This window comes from Phyllostomus discolor, chromosome 4 (assembly GCF_004126475.2).
Source record: "Phyllostomus discolor isolate MPI-MPIP mPhyDis1 chromosome 4, mPhyDis1.pri.v3, whole genome shotgun sequence".
In the NCBI taxonomy this organism is placed as follows: domain Eukaryota; kingdom Metazoa; phylum Chordata; class Mammalia; order Chiroptera; family Phyllostomidae; genus Phyllostomus; species Phyllostomus discolor.
Window position 1 is genome coordinate 99,122,106 of NC_040906.2, and position 15,374 is coordinate 99,137,479.

Consider the following 15,374-nt stretch of genomic DNA (forward strand, 5'->3'; position numbering starts at 1 on the left):
TAGGGAGGGCAGAAGGGTGGGGCTGGGTGGAGGGGGAGACGGTGGGGTGGGGGGAATGGGAAGAATAAACAATAAAATAAATAAAATAAATAACTTTTATCAATAATAAAATAACTTTTATTATTGATAAATAAATAATAAAATAAATAACTTTTTTAATTGATAAAAGACTGAAAGCCTTTCCTCTAAGAAATGAACAAGGCAAGGATGCCTGCTTTCCCACTTCTATTTAACATAGTAGTGAAAATTCTAGCCAGAACAATTAAGCAAAAAAAGGAAATAAAAGGCATCTAAATTGGAAAGGAAAAAGTAAAATTATCTCATTTCACAAATGACAATTTTATATGTAGAAAACCCTAAAGATTTCATAAAAATACTGTTAGAACTAATAAACTACAGTAAAGTAGCAGGATATAGAGTCAATGTGCAAAAAAAAGAAAAAAACAGTTGCATTTCTGTACAGTAATAAGCAATCTGAAGAGAATTATGAAAGTGATGCCATTTATAATAGCATGTAAAAGAACAAAATACTTAGGAATTAATCAAGGAGGTAAAAGACTTGTGTAATGAAATGGAAACACATCTTATGTTCATGGATTAAAAGACTTAATATTGTTAAAATGTCAGTACTGCCTAAAGAAATTTACAGATTCAGTAAAATCCCTATCAAAATCCAAATGACCTTTTTTTACAGAATAGAAAAACCCATTCTAAAATTCATATGAAATCTCAAGGGACCCAGAGTAGCCAAAAGAGCCTTGAAAAAGAACAAAACTGGAGGACTCACACTTCCCTGATTTCAAAACTTACTACAAAGCTCCAGTAAGCAAAACAGTGTGATGGTTGCCTAAAGACAGGCAGATAGATCAATGGAATAGAATAGAGAGTCTAGAAATAAACCCATGTATATGTGGTCAAGTGAATTTTTATAAGGGTGCCAAGACTATGGAGAAAGGACAAAGCTTTTCAACAAATGGTACAGGGAAAACCATATATCCATGTACAAAAGAATTAAATTGGACTCTTACTTACCACCACATATAGAAATCAACAGAACTTTTATCGAAAACCTAAATAGAAGAGGTAAAATAAAAGTCTTAGGAGAAAACACAGGGGAGAAGTTTCATGGCATTGGATTGGACAATGATTCCTTAGATGTGACACCAAAGGATCCAGCCAGGAGGACTTTCTCAGTCCACAGCTTCACCTGCAAGACACCCCTACCTCACAGGAGTATTTCCTACAAACTGCACACCCAAGAGGGAAGAAGCCAAGGAGTCAAAGCTGCCAGAGCCAATTAAACTCAACAACTTTAAAGAGGGCAAAGGGGAAATACTACAAAACCACAAAACAGTCTAAAGAAGATGTGGGGTGAAAACCCCAAAATTCTCAGTAAGCATCCAGGTGATGCCAGTGGCCCATTGACAGTCCTGTGGAGCAGTACTTTGAACAGTGAGGGTATAAGATGCCTAAGAGAAACAGCAGTACTGGTGAGGGAAAACAACCATTAGGCTGTGGAAGCTACTCTAATCAAATGATTAGGGAAACTGGACTTCCTGCCCCCAGCTCATCTTCCAAGAGCACAGGCCTTCTATGCCATGACAGCAGAAGCATACAGCCCAGAGCAGTGACAAGCTGGTTTTGGCCCCACCGACAATGGGAAGAAAGCCAGTGAGCCAGTTCACTTTTTGCCAGAGAGGGACTGTGGCATTTCCAAGAAGAGTCAACACTAAGGTCTGAGGCATGATTATCACTGGGCTCCATACCTAGTGCCATACCTATCCCCATTTGAAAATCAGGCACATCTGTGGAGGTTATCATCACCACCACCATCATGGAAGAAAGAAAATGCCCCAGAGAGGGATGCCACCTGTTGTCCATTAGATGATATGTCTTCCAAAAAAGGTCATGAGTTGGCAAGAGGAGCTTGAGGTAATCAAACATTTTGGAGTCAGATTCATAGAACTCAAAGAATCACAGCTAAAAAGTTTTCAGAGTTGATCTGAGAAACCCTTAGATTTTCCAGAGACCTACACTCATGAAAGCGAATTACCAAGGTTGCCTGGAGAGCTGGTGGCATGGCCAGGACTCAAGCTTGGCCAGGACTCAAGCTTAGCCTATACCTCAACGTGCTTTTTCTAGAGCACCATGCTGCGTCAATCATGACCTCTCCCAAACTCATTTGGCCTGACTACCCTAGAAGCAGCATCTGTGTTTCAATGCATTATAGTAAAAAAACATTTGCTGAAATCTGGAAGAAAGATTTGTGCATTTATGTTCATAGAAGCATTATTTACAATAGCTAAAATACAGAATCAACCCAAGTTCATTCATCAGCAAATGAATGGGTATTTCATTGTATTGAACATTATTAAATAATATTATATTGGCCAGAAAGTTCATGTGGGTTTTTTTTTTCCTGTAAGATGGACCTAGTAGCACTTAGTTGTCTTTAATTTCATTCTAAACAGCTTGGTTAGATTGTATTGTGACAGCTGTCATGTCAGCATGCATTTAAAAAACAACTCTCAAAATTGGTGAATTTTTGTGTAGACATTTTAATTTTGAAGATGGTAGAAAATATATAACATTTTCAGCACATTATGCTTTATTCAAGAAAGGTAAAAACTCAACTGAAAAGCAAAAAAAAAAAAAGACTTGTGCAGTGTATGAAAAAGGTGCTGTGACTGATCGAATGTGTCAAAAGTGGTGTATGAAGTTACATACTGGAGATCGCTCATTGTACTATGCTCCACAGTCAGGTAGACCAGTTGAAGTTGATAGTGATTGAATCAAGACATTAATTGAGAAAAATCAACATTATACCACACAGGAGATAGCCAACACACTCAAAATATCCACATGAATCAAGGTATTGGTGAAAATTAAAAATACATCTTTTATTTTACAGAAAAAACTAAATGTACTTTTTGGCTGACCCATTATTCACCCTCAAATATGCAATATTATTTAGCCTTTAAAAGGCTAAATTCTGCAATATACTACCACATAGATGAACCTTGAGGTCGTTGTGCTAAGTGAAGTAAGTCAATCAGAAAAAGATGTACCATATACTATATGATTCGACTTATATCAGGTACTTAGAGTAGTCAAAATCATAGAAACAGAAAGTAGAATGGTGGTTGCCAGGAATTGGGAGGAGAGGAGAATCGGAATTATGTTTAATGGGCACTGTTAAATTTTACAAGATGAAAAGAGTTCATGGATAGTGGTGATGGTCACACAACATTATGAATGTATTTAATACCACTGACCTGTACACTTGAAAGTGGTTAAAATGTTAAATTTTGTGCTTTATGTTATGCATATTTTTCCACAATAAAAAAATGGGAAAAAGTGAAAGGTGAGGTTTAAATAATAAAAATCCATTTTTTAAATAATTTATTTTTATTCAAAGCCAAATCTAACTTCCAAGTTGATGCCAAAAAGGCTGTTTTCTTTAATAAACTGAATTTGTATTCCCTGATTTATTGTATATATAGTAAGTTTTCTGATATATATTATATAATTACAGTTCTTTGCTATTTGAAATAATGACTTACTGAACAATGCCTTTGGCAGTTTATACTTTATTTATGTAGTAGTATATTAGTTTTCTATTGCTGTATAGCATATTACCACAAACTTAGAGGCATAAAATAATACCCAATTATCAACTCAGTTGTAGATGTCAGAAATGTACAATACAATTTAGTTTGTACTCAGGTAAGCTTTCTGTTTAAGGTTTGACAAGGCTGAAATCAAAGGTGTTGGCTGGACTGGGCCCTTTTCTGAAGACTGGGGAAGGATTTGCTTCTGGGCTGACTCCAGTTGTTGGCAGAACTCAGTTCCTTGCAGTTGTAGGTCTGAAGTCCACATTTCCTGGCTGACTGTTGGCCAAGTGCTCCTAGAGGTTTCCTGCAGTCCTTCTCACACAGCCCCTCCATCTTCAAAGTAGCAGTGGTGTGTCAGGTTCTTCTCACCCTTTGAATCTGACTTGCTCTTCTACTCCCAACTGCAGAATATGATCGGCTTTTAAAGGGCTCATTTGATTGTGTCAGACCCAGCACAATTATCTCTGTATCATATTAAGACCAGTTGACTTGGGACTTAAAGTACATTGGAATCCCTTCCCACCCTCACTGAGATTAGTGTTTGATTGAATAACCAGGTCATGTGAGTGTTAGGAGGCCATCTTTAGAATTCTCTCTACCATGAGTAGTATTTGATCCACAAGAAGGTTTTTACAGGCATGATGTAAAGTGCACTGGGCTAAAATTCTGAAAGTCTTGTGTTCTGTTTGACCATTTAGTAACTCTGACCCTGGACTGCAAGGGTCTTGAGACCAGGAACCATGTCTTACTCATCTTTATAGCCCCAGCACCTGGTAGAATGTCTGGTGTGTAGCAGGAACTCAGAACATATTAATTAAATAAAGTCACATTGAGGTAATTTTACCCTTCTGTGTATTTTTAATCTTCATTTTCATCAAGACTCCTTATGAATTAATACTGAAGCTGTTAAATGCATGTGTAAATCCATGAAAATCCTAAACTATTACTATAGAAACAATGTAAAAAATCCCCATTTCATAGACCTTTTCAAAGTTAAATCTCATAGTAAGCAGAAGTAGGACATGGATCTTCTGCCATGCTAGGTGTCTAACCTTTAGTAACCTTTTTATACAGTGCTTTAGTTTTAACAAAGCCCTTTAATTTACCCCTTCATTGAACCTTAAGAAACTTGAGAATACAAATAGTATGGACTTTCATACAGATAAACTGAAATCACTTGACAATGGTTATCTATTAATAAGAAGCAAAGCCAGAAATTGAATCCAACTCTGCATATGAATACAGTTTTTACTTGTCTGTTAATCATCTCTTTTATTTAAAAAATATATATGATACAATATTTTGTGCCCTTGACACTTAGAATTTTAAGGAATTAAAGCAGAGGATCAGAGTTAAGTCGTAAATTCTTTTCCCTTCTGCCTTTGTGCTTGCATCTATTAATTTTCTCTCACTTTTTCTTCAAGTTCTTACTCTATATAACATAACTTCTTTTAATTCTATTTTTGGATATAAGTTACTCTTAGAAATTTTCTTGAATTAGAGAGTGAATAGAAAGAGAAGACAATCCCACCATACAGAAACTCTTAGCATTGCTGTGTGTGTGTGTGTGTGTGTGTGAGAGAGAGAGAGAGAGAGAGAGAGAGAGAGCGAGCGCGCGCCATTTTCTTCTCTACAAGAAATGGAAAGTCATTTTTTTTAAATTTTCTCTATTTTTGTGTTTGTTAATTACTAATCTGTATGTATTATGGCTAACCCAAAGTCAAAATCCCAAGAATACAATGCTGCTTATCTCGGGAACTTTGGGTTCTCATTTCTGTTGGTTCTACAAGGAAGGCTCTTTGGGATGTTACAATGACATGATGACTTTTTTCCATATATGAAACATACTGATCTACATATTAAGGATTTTTTAAATCTGTTTTATGATTGGTACCAAACTGGCCCCCTGACTTTAATGAGTATAAATGGTAGGTACTTGGACCTTGTACTGTTTGAGGTTGGGGCCAACGAGGTAGACTGGAAGGAGATTATAGGAAGGAAAGCATGTTTAAAACCTGTCTGGCTCCGGTTCACAGGCAATTTCAGCTGCTCTCCTAAACCAAAGCCCAGCATCACAAACTAGAGCTAGTTGCCTCAGTGGGCCCCCCAATCATGTGATTGGTGATTTGCCAATTATGCTAAACATGTGTATTGGACCTTTGACCTCTTTTCTTTTTATCTACTTCATCGCCTTACTCTAGGCCAGGCAGACAAGATTCCATGACTGATAAACTGGTGGTATATTTCAGACAACGTTGAAAAGGCTTAGTAGACAGGTGGCTGTACTCTTACTCAGTGTGCATTTGCAGCATTCTCCTTAGTAAGTTTGGAACTTAGCTGAGCACAGCTACTAAAAATTCCTCAGGATTTTTGTGGGGTTTTTCCCCCCTAACTTTGTGTAAAGTGTAATATGTTACAAAATACTGAAGAAGTATATTTTCTTTTGCTGCTACCTAAGACGTTACCTTATAAATTCCATTTAGCTCAATTAACAAATTGTGGTCATTTGCTCACTTACAGAAAATGCCAATCCACAGGATTTTATAGTCTTCTGCAGGTGTACTTTTGGGAGGAATCAATACTTTTTACTTTAAACCAACTTTGATTTCTTCATTTTCTACTCTTTGTGCAGTTAGTTTCTCTGTGGTTTAGGATTATGAATTAAGAAGAAAACTTTCTGTTTCAGTGTGAAATTTAATACAAATCTTTCTTGTATATTCAGCGGCCATTGCAGTCATTTGGACAGACAGGAAAAAGGTCTAAGGTATAGTAAATATTTTGTGCTGGCATGCCAAGGGCCGTCCTTCATGCTTGATGAATCCTTGTTTTCATATAGCACTGCATTCAGTTTAGTTTTGTCATATTTTGTTTGGGGCAGAAAGCTTATTTTGTTTTATTTGGGGTTTTTGTCTTGCCTAGTCGCTTTCGTACATTGCTTTTATATCTTTAATGGTTCTTTATCTATGGAGAAAATGGCTTTCTCAACATTTTGGGGGTTTTGAAATTGGAATTATTTCCATTCTTACTATTGCCATTATTTTCAAAACTGAAATTGTTTGTTTTCCCTCTTAACAAAGAGTTTTAGGGGTAATTAATGATATATTTAACTTTTACATTTCACCTATGCCTATACATGGAGAAGCTATAAAGACTTAAACTCTAGGGGGCTTTTGGATATACACCCTAGATTTGTGAAATGTAGTGTTAATTTTAAATACTTTTCTTTAGTCAAGCTCAAAGTTAAAGCTAGTTCGGAGCCTTGCAGTGTGTGAAGAATCTCCACCACCCCCTACAGCAGAGCTATCACAGGAGAACCAGGTAACAAAAAATTATTTAAAGACATGGTGGAATAACCTGCCTCCTGGAGAATATTTTTTCATAAGGTTAAATAAAAGTTGTGTGTGCATGTTTGTGTATTTTTACTAAGAGAATTGATTTGATAATACTTGCACCCAAGAGACACATGAAAAGTGGGGAAAACCTTGTTACATCAATCTAAGATTTGGTACAGTTTCTCTCTGGAAAAACTTAAGGATAATATAATTAACCAGGCATAAAGCTTTAAGGGAGTTGTAAGTTGTTTTGGAAAAGCAGTAAAGTAGTACTTTCACTTAATGTAATTCTGATGAAATTTACTCTCTTGATTTTGGCCTTTATAAGTTTCTTAGATACTGCTTGTGTGTGAAGAGGAGACTACCCAAGACGTACGCTTAATATATTACTTTACTTAACTTTGAATGCATGGCGAAGCCAATTCTCATATTAGCTTGACTCTAATGTCTGTCTAAAACTTCTAATTCCTTTTCTGCCTGTGGTTGTAAAATACAGAACCACTGAGGTTCAAGCAAATAGTTTAGTTTGCCTTTTGTATTTCTAATGCTGTGACTACTTTTCTGTTAATGTGAACTGTGGGTTGATCTTTGCTTTATGTTACATTTGGGCATTTAATCCAAACATTTCTGGATCCTTTACGAGTGTGTGTCAGTGGTAACTTTGGCTGTTAGTGGCTTGTTCTACCTTTTATGAGTTTAAGCAATGTAAACTCTCATGTATACCCCAACATTAGTTTCCCAAGAATTGAGACAACTTTTTGGTTGTTCAAGAAGTTATGACTAAAGGGGGGTAAAGGCCACAAGTAAGTTGTATATCTTTTTATTTTTTAAATAAATGGCAATTATACATTTGTTGATTCAAGCAAAGACTTAGGCTTTGCCTTGATTTAGAACATGATGCCCTCAAAAGCCTGTTATACATACTGAAGATAGTTGTCACATATTTAGAATATGTTCTCTTTTTTAAAAGCACTACACTTCCTTGTTTTCAAAATGCAAGAAAAGGAATGTTTTTAAAATGGGTTATTTATTGACAATAAAAGATACTTAAAATCAGATTCTTTTTAAAATTTTTTTATTTATTGAAATTGTACAGGGTGAGAAACATCAATTTTTTTGTTGTTGTTGTTCCACTTATTTATGCATTCCCTGGTTTCTTCTATGTGTCCTGACTGGGGATTGAACCCACAATCTTGGCATATTGGGATGATGCTGTAACCAACTGAACCACCTTTTGAAATGTGTTCCAGTGTCAAAACCATAGGATTCAAACCTTATTTATAATTTTTATTTAAAATTTAACTACAGAAACAGAGTGCTATATGTATTCTATAAAATACATATTTTATTTTTAGCAACAAAATAAGACTTTCTAGAAAAAGTAGAAATACAGTCAAATATTTGAATAAGAACACTTGCCTTGAGAATATTTCAAATGTTAAACTTGACTTCTACGTGGTTGTTGACAAGGCTGAAGAGTTATGACACACTCTGAAAAAAATTAATAAAATTGTTTTTGAAATAGCAATTTTAAAAAGCTCTTTTGTACAAACCAGAGTAAAGAATACACCTGTTCAGGGTGGAGCAGTGGGCAGTATAATGTTTTTTAAAAATTCATTTCTTCATTTTTTTTGTCCAAAATGTTACACCGTCTTAGCATTTTGGAATAATCAGTCTAAGGAGATTGAGAAAATGAGATTCATAAGACCGTCAATACAGGAAAACCCATTCGTTCTGAGAAAAACTGTAATGTGATTTCTTTTCAGTACATTTTACATATTGAAAAATATTGGGGGGAAATTCTTAGAGTGCTATATAAATTAGTTAGTAAAAATTTATATGAGAAAAAATATCAGGAGTATATACTATCGATTGCAGATAATAATTTTTGCTTTTATAGTTTAAAAGTCTCTATAGGACATGAATAATGAATAAGGTTGTTATACCAGAATTCAGTTATTCCACTTAATACATTCATTCTCAATTTTTCTTGGATATAGTAATTTTTTGAGATAATAACCTATTTTTACCCTTACTGAACAAGAGATACTCCATTTTCCCAATCTTGAGTTAACTAAATTGCAGTTAAATTGAGTTAACTAAAGTTGATACTGAATGGGAATAGAAAAATAAGTTATTTGTCTTGAAATGTGCTAGTATCTAATCTTTCATGCTAGATACACTTTCCAATTAATAATGCTTGCTTCAGAATGTGATTTTTGAAGAATTAATTTGAATAAAAAGTTGAGAGGCAGTTAATGAGAGATTTTACTTGTGTCTGATCAGAGCTTATGAGAGGGAAGTGACCTCAGTAACAAATATCAATGACGGAGTGAAGGATAAAGGAATTACAACTTCCTATGGAGATGTTCCTTATCTAGAGTCAGAAGAGTTTGTGTATGAGGACTTCAGCATTTAAAATGTGCCTTGTTTATTTGCTAATGAAAGCAAGGTCTCAGTACCAACTGAAGACAGGCCTCAGTATGTAAATGTTGTCTGTTAGATTTTAAATACAGTTCATCTTGATAAAATAGTTTAATATCTATAATTATAATATATAGCTTTAAGAGGACAGTTTAGAAATAAAATCTGATAGTCATTGAAACTGCCTTTTGTGATGGTCTAAATGTGAAATCTTCCAACTTGGATTTCTTAGATTATCATTGAATAACAGGAGCAGAAGCTGTAAGGAAAACTTTCAGTATTTTGTTTCCAGTACATAGTTTTGGAATTCATTTTTAAATATCTATGTTACAATAATTTAAAAGTAAGGAAAGTAGATTAGAAAGTAAGTCGTAGTACAACTTGAGATCTTGAGAATACTATGCTAAGTGAAATAAGTCAGATGGAAAAGGACAAAAACCATGATTTCACAAAAAAGCAACAAATGAACAAACAAAAAAATAAACTCATAGATACAGTAAACAATGGTGGTTACTAGGGGGAAAGGGATATGAGGACAAAGAGGATGAAGGGGGTCAATTAAAATGTGACTAAAGGAGACTAGGTTTCTGATGGTGAGCACACAATAGAATATTCAGATGTATTATAAAGTTGTACACCTGAAATTTATGTTATTAATCAATGTTACTCTGATAAATTTAATTCTTGAAAGAGAAAATTAGTCATAATGAGAAAAATGACTTACCAGTTGATGTGTATGAAGTTTGGCAAGCAATACAAAAGAGGTCATAAAGCAAGTGTTCATCGTTTTAGTGAAAATTGCTAATGCATAGTTTGTGCTCTATGTTCTGAGCACAAATTTGAGCTTTGGTAGAAGAGGAAGCAGAATTGAAAAGAGATGAAAATAGCAGTCAGCAATCCTATAGGAAAATAATATATTTGATGTGATTTCTCTGCCAAGTACTAATTTTAAAAAATTATGTGGGGGAGGTGGGGGTGGAGAGTGTTTAGAATAGAAATCCTATTGACCGTAAGTTTAAGGAACCTGAAATTTATATCCCCTTTGATATTGACTTACTGCATTTACAACCATCTCTGAGAGAAGCAAAGTACTGTAATTTTCTGATGTTTTTCATCACACAGAACAACAGCATAATTTAGCCTATAACTAAGCTGCACCTTTATCTTTAGTAGAAATGGTCTGGAAGTTATTCTACCTTTCTTTATTACTTTTGCGTTTCTTTATAACACAAAGTCATGTGATTTTTACCATTTTTAGGCAACACGAATTAATTTTCCGTAATTCCTTTGGGTTCTGAAATTGCATGTAATACCATTGTTTTAAAACTGAATTGTAGAATTGGTTCTCTTTTTCAGTCTTACACAGTATGGTTACTTTACAATGAATTATGACATAGCAGACAGGAAAACAATCTTAATTGAAATCTTTCTGAACTTTTTCATGATTGAAGGAAGAACAATGTTATGTAAATCTCAAATAGGAAATAAACTCATACAAATTTGGTTTTGGAAATTTTGTACTTGTTTTTTCACATCTCAGAAGAATGAAGAAGGAATATGAGAGTATAGTGAATACTCAAAAAGTACTTTTATTAAGTGTTGACTTGACTGTTTTGCATTCCTATTGTCAAGATTGATGGTAATTATCCTTTTGCATAGCATCTCCATTGCAAAAATGGGTATCACCTCCCCACTTGCTTTGTCATTTGCATGTGTGCTGTCACTATGCACACTCTTTCTGAACCATTTGAGTGTAATTCTACTGTAAAGACAACTTTCCATTTTTCTTTGTGTTAAAAAAATACATTAAGAAGACCTTGGTTCTGATTCTCTAGGGGTTTTGAAAGTAGATATTTTAAACTATTATAGAAAACATTTATTTTCTCTAAAATAATTGTCAGGATATGTTTTAGTTAATATATTCAGTGTTTTAACATTTGCTATCTGGACTTTAATAAAATGGTAAAAATAATTTTAAGTTATATTCTGCTTTGAAGAATCTAATTGGATAAAATAATCTTTTTTCTTCTTCATACAGTTTTATGTTAATCAGAAATTACAAATGTGTGGTATTAACTGAATTGCTTTATGTTTTTATTTAATTACTGATTTTACCATCCAACAGGAGAAAATTCAGACCCAGTTAACACAATCATTTGAAAAAGAGGAGAAGCCCTCAAAAGATGAAGCAGAAAAAGAAAAAGCCAGTGATAAGTTGCCCAGAAAAATGTTATCAAGAGGTCCGCAATTTATTTTTCTTAATTTTTGTCACTGTTCATAATTCTGTCGTTTACCCCTCAAGTAATTATATATATGGTACCTGTATTAAATTATACAGAACAGCCTGAAGGGATAACATAATATTTGCTCATCTGGGCAAAATGTAATAATACAGTTCTGAACATCAGTAAGATATTCAGTTGGCCAAAAAGTTCATTAGGTCTTTTCCATAAGATGGCTGTGGTAGTGCTTAATCATCTTTAACTTTATTCAGAACAATTGTGTTAGATTGTGTTGTTGCAGCTGTCATATCGGTGTGCATTTAAAAAACAACTTATCAAAATTGGCAAATTTTTGTGTAGCCATTTTAATATTGAAGATGGAAGAAAACACATAATATTTTCAGCATGTTATGCTTTATTATTTCAAGAAGGCTAAAAACTCAACTGAAATGCCAAAACAGATTTGTGCAGTGTATAGAGAAGGTGCTGTGACTGATCAAACATGTCAAAAGTAATAATCAAAATTTTGTGCTGGAGATTTCTCAATGGACAATGCTCCATAGTCAGGTAGGCCAGTTGAAGTTGATAGCAATCAAATGAAGATACTAATTAAGAACAGTCAACAACGTGGGAGATAGCCAACATACTCAAAATATTCAAATCAATGAAGTTATTGGTAAAAATGGAAAATGTGTTTTATTTTACAGAAAAAAACCATACAGAGTTTTTGGCGAACTCAGTACTTTAGCCAAAAAACTACAATACATTCCAGAGTCCATTCAGTACATTCCAGTGGAATACATTCCAGGAAGATAATTTTGTTTTATTTCTTATTGGTCTGTCTCTCATATTGAACTAATGGAATCACTATAGTTTGAATACTGATTCCACTAAAAAATAATACTATTTAATTCCTTATGATACAAACAGCTTTTGGCTAAATATTCAGGATTCAGGGAGATGTTCTTAGAGTCAAGAATGTTTATCTATCATAATAAATGTTATGGGGTTTACATCTAGCATTGCATGTCTATAAAGTGCTTTTTTAATTTATAAATTCAGTTATGCTGATCAATGTTATAAACAGCATTAGGATATACATTTAAGAGGAAGAAATAAACATGAATTTTTGAAAAAAGATTAAGTCTAGAGTAATATTCCCTAAGAACTAACATCCCTCTCAAATTGTTTTCTCCACCTATGTTCACAATTGAACTAAGCTATCTTAATTTGCTACCAAAGTAGTTAATTGTGTAAATCATTCTAATTTTTCACTTGAGGCATTTTTGAAATGGAGAATTGTGGTGAATATATAAAAGAAACAATTTAGAATAAATTAAAATGCACATTTGAGAGAGAAACTTTTTAAAGAATATGCATGTACATGTACTTATATAAATCCACATCTATTTATTATATGGGAATAGAAAAGTTGTGGCCATCTGAGTTCATCATAATTTTTTTCCCTACTTCATTAATGTTTTTCAATTTGTGGCATCTCATTTTATTAAGATATGTATCATGTAAAAGGGAAAGGGATTTATTTTCAAACAATTTTATACTGCATTTTTGTGTTGTTTTTTAGATTCCAGTCAAGAATACACTGATTCAACTGGCATAGATCTACATGAATTTTTAGTAACTACATTAAAAAACAATCCCAGGTAAACATTAAATGTATAAGGTTTAAATTGCTTCTAGAGTACAACAATTTGCTATTTATACTTCCATTATCGTGTTTGAATATTAGAATAAGATTGTAATATTTGAAGTATACCAGAAATATTTTAGATTCTTAGAGCTAAGATGTTGCTGGTCTGCTATGTGCACATACGTATGTCTTTTTGAATTATGTGTGTTACCATGATATAAAAAATAATTCATACTTTCTGTAGGAATTTTGAGAAATACAATATTACCGAGAAATTTTGTCTCAATTAGAATACAGAGGTACCAATCATGAAAAAGAGAAAAATATTCTCATGATAATGCACTCAACTGAACAAGAACTCGGTGTATTTGTTTATAATGTTTTTGCACTTAAACACAGAATATTTGTTCTTTTTTTCTTAGTTTATAAACCTTCAACCCAAAGATTTTTAAGGTGCTTATTTGAGTCTGCTTTACTAATTGTGAAATCCTTTATTTTACCAGAGTACTGAATAAATAGATTTTAACTTTTAGCAGGTCATTGACCCCTTTGAGGCATTTTCCCATAAAAAGCCTTATCCACAAAATATCTCACCAATATCTCTTATGAGATAGAAGACTCTTAGGTTAAAAATCCATTCTCTAAATGTTAGCTTCCCAGAGTGGTAGTTACTTTACATACATTGAAATAAAATTTAAATCATTTCATTGGCTTTGTGCACATGGAAGAAATATGAACAACTTTCTTCAACTCTTTTTAGCTTTGCTGAAACTTATGTCATGCTTCAAGATAAACCTTTTATTTAGGGTTTATTGTATTGAGTACCATCTTGATTTTCTAGTATACATTTAACATAAACCTCAAAAAGAGAATTACCAAAATGAAAAGTGGTCTCCTTATAATATGGATTGAAGGAATTTTAGGTATGATGTGAGGAAGAAGCTAGTCAACTTTGCCCAACTTTTTTGTTTTAAATTCAAGCTTAGTCCTTAGTTCCAAAAGAAAGATGAATTCATTAGTTCATTGAATATCTTCCTGAGCATCTATCATGTGCTTAGCATTGTACTAAAATTTGCAGATAATAAGATGGGCAAAATATAATCTCCGACCCCAAATTATTAACTATCTCTCTGTTAGGACAAAAACAAAACAAAACAGATGGAATATAATATAAATAGAAAAGAGGTAAAAGAAGTTTTTCAAGGTGCTATAAAAACATAGGTTGATAGCGCCAATCTCAGTTTGAAAGGATATGGGAAGGCTTCACTGAAAAGACAATGCCTGAGCTGAACCTTGAAATTAGTCCTTTGAAGAGGAGCTATCTTTACAGAGAAGCATGAGAAAGCCATTCCAGATAAAGAGCATTAACAAGGCATAGATAGGAATGTGCGAGGGACAGTGGTATATTCAAAAAAAGACAAGATTGCATACTCGGGCTCTAGCAGGTATGTGGCAAGTAATTCTAGAAAGTGATAGGGAAGGAGTTGGTGTGACATGAAGACATCATATGTCCACTTATTCTCAACCTATGATAGTACCAACATGCTGGGTCGTGAGTCCTGGTGGCTATGAAGTGCTACTAGGAAGTCAGGTGCTAAAAAGAGCTGCAAGACAGTAATGAACAATCAAAAATAATCTTACTTGAAATACCAGTAGTGCATCATTTGAGCGTGACATACTAAGTTGAGGAGTAATTATAGGATTTTGAATAGGGTAATGCTGTAGTCAGATTTGTATTTTAGAAAGGTTATTTCAACAATGAGGGGCCAATATGACAAGCAAGGAGTACAGAGAGGAGACCATAGAGAACACTAAAGAGGAAAGGCCACATAGGAAAGATGTTCAGGAAATGCCATGGCAGGACTTGGTGATCATGGGGATATGAAAGAGTATTGGAACAATAGAGTAGAACAGAGTAGCTATTAGGTTTCTGTCTGGGCTGACAGCTAGTCTCATTAACTGACGAAGTAAATAAGGGACAAGTCTGAATGGAATAGGGCAAGTTCTATTATAAACAAGTATAGTTTGAGGTTCTATTATAAGTAAGTATAGTTTACCCAAAGGAAAGCTAGGAGATGAGGTCTTTTGGCAGTTAAAAGGCTCTGGTTTTCAAGTAAATGAGCCAAGCTGT

General features: G+C 33.8%; 1 protein-coding gene across 12 annotated transcripts in view; it reads left to right on the forward strand.

Moving 5' to 3' along the window:
- Positions 1-15,374, forward strand: part of R3HDM1 (R3H domain containing 1) — a 217,335-nt gene that overhangs the window by 94,723 nt on the left and 107,238 nt on the right. For 8 of the 12 annotated variants that reach the window (XM_036023664.1, XM_028511033.1, XM_036023669.1 and 5 more), the window contains 4 exons: positions 6,337-6,378; positions 6,843-6,932; positions 11,496-11,610; positions 13,178-13,256. In XM_036023664.1, coding sequence (XP_035879557.1) covers positions 6,337-6,378; positions 6,843-6,932; positions 11,496-11,610; positions 13,178-13,256 — 326 coding nt within the window. The remainder of the gene's footprint in view (positions 1-6,336; positions 6,379-6,842; positions 6,933-11,495; positions 11,611-13,177; positions 13,257-15,374) is intronic. The other 4 variants (XM_036023666.1, XM_028511036.1, XM_036023668.1 and 1 more) reach the window with 2 other exon arrangements.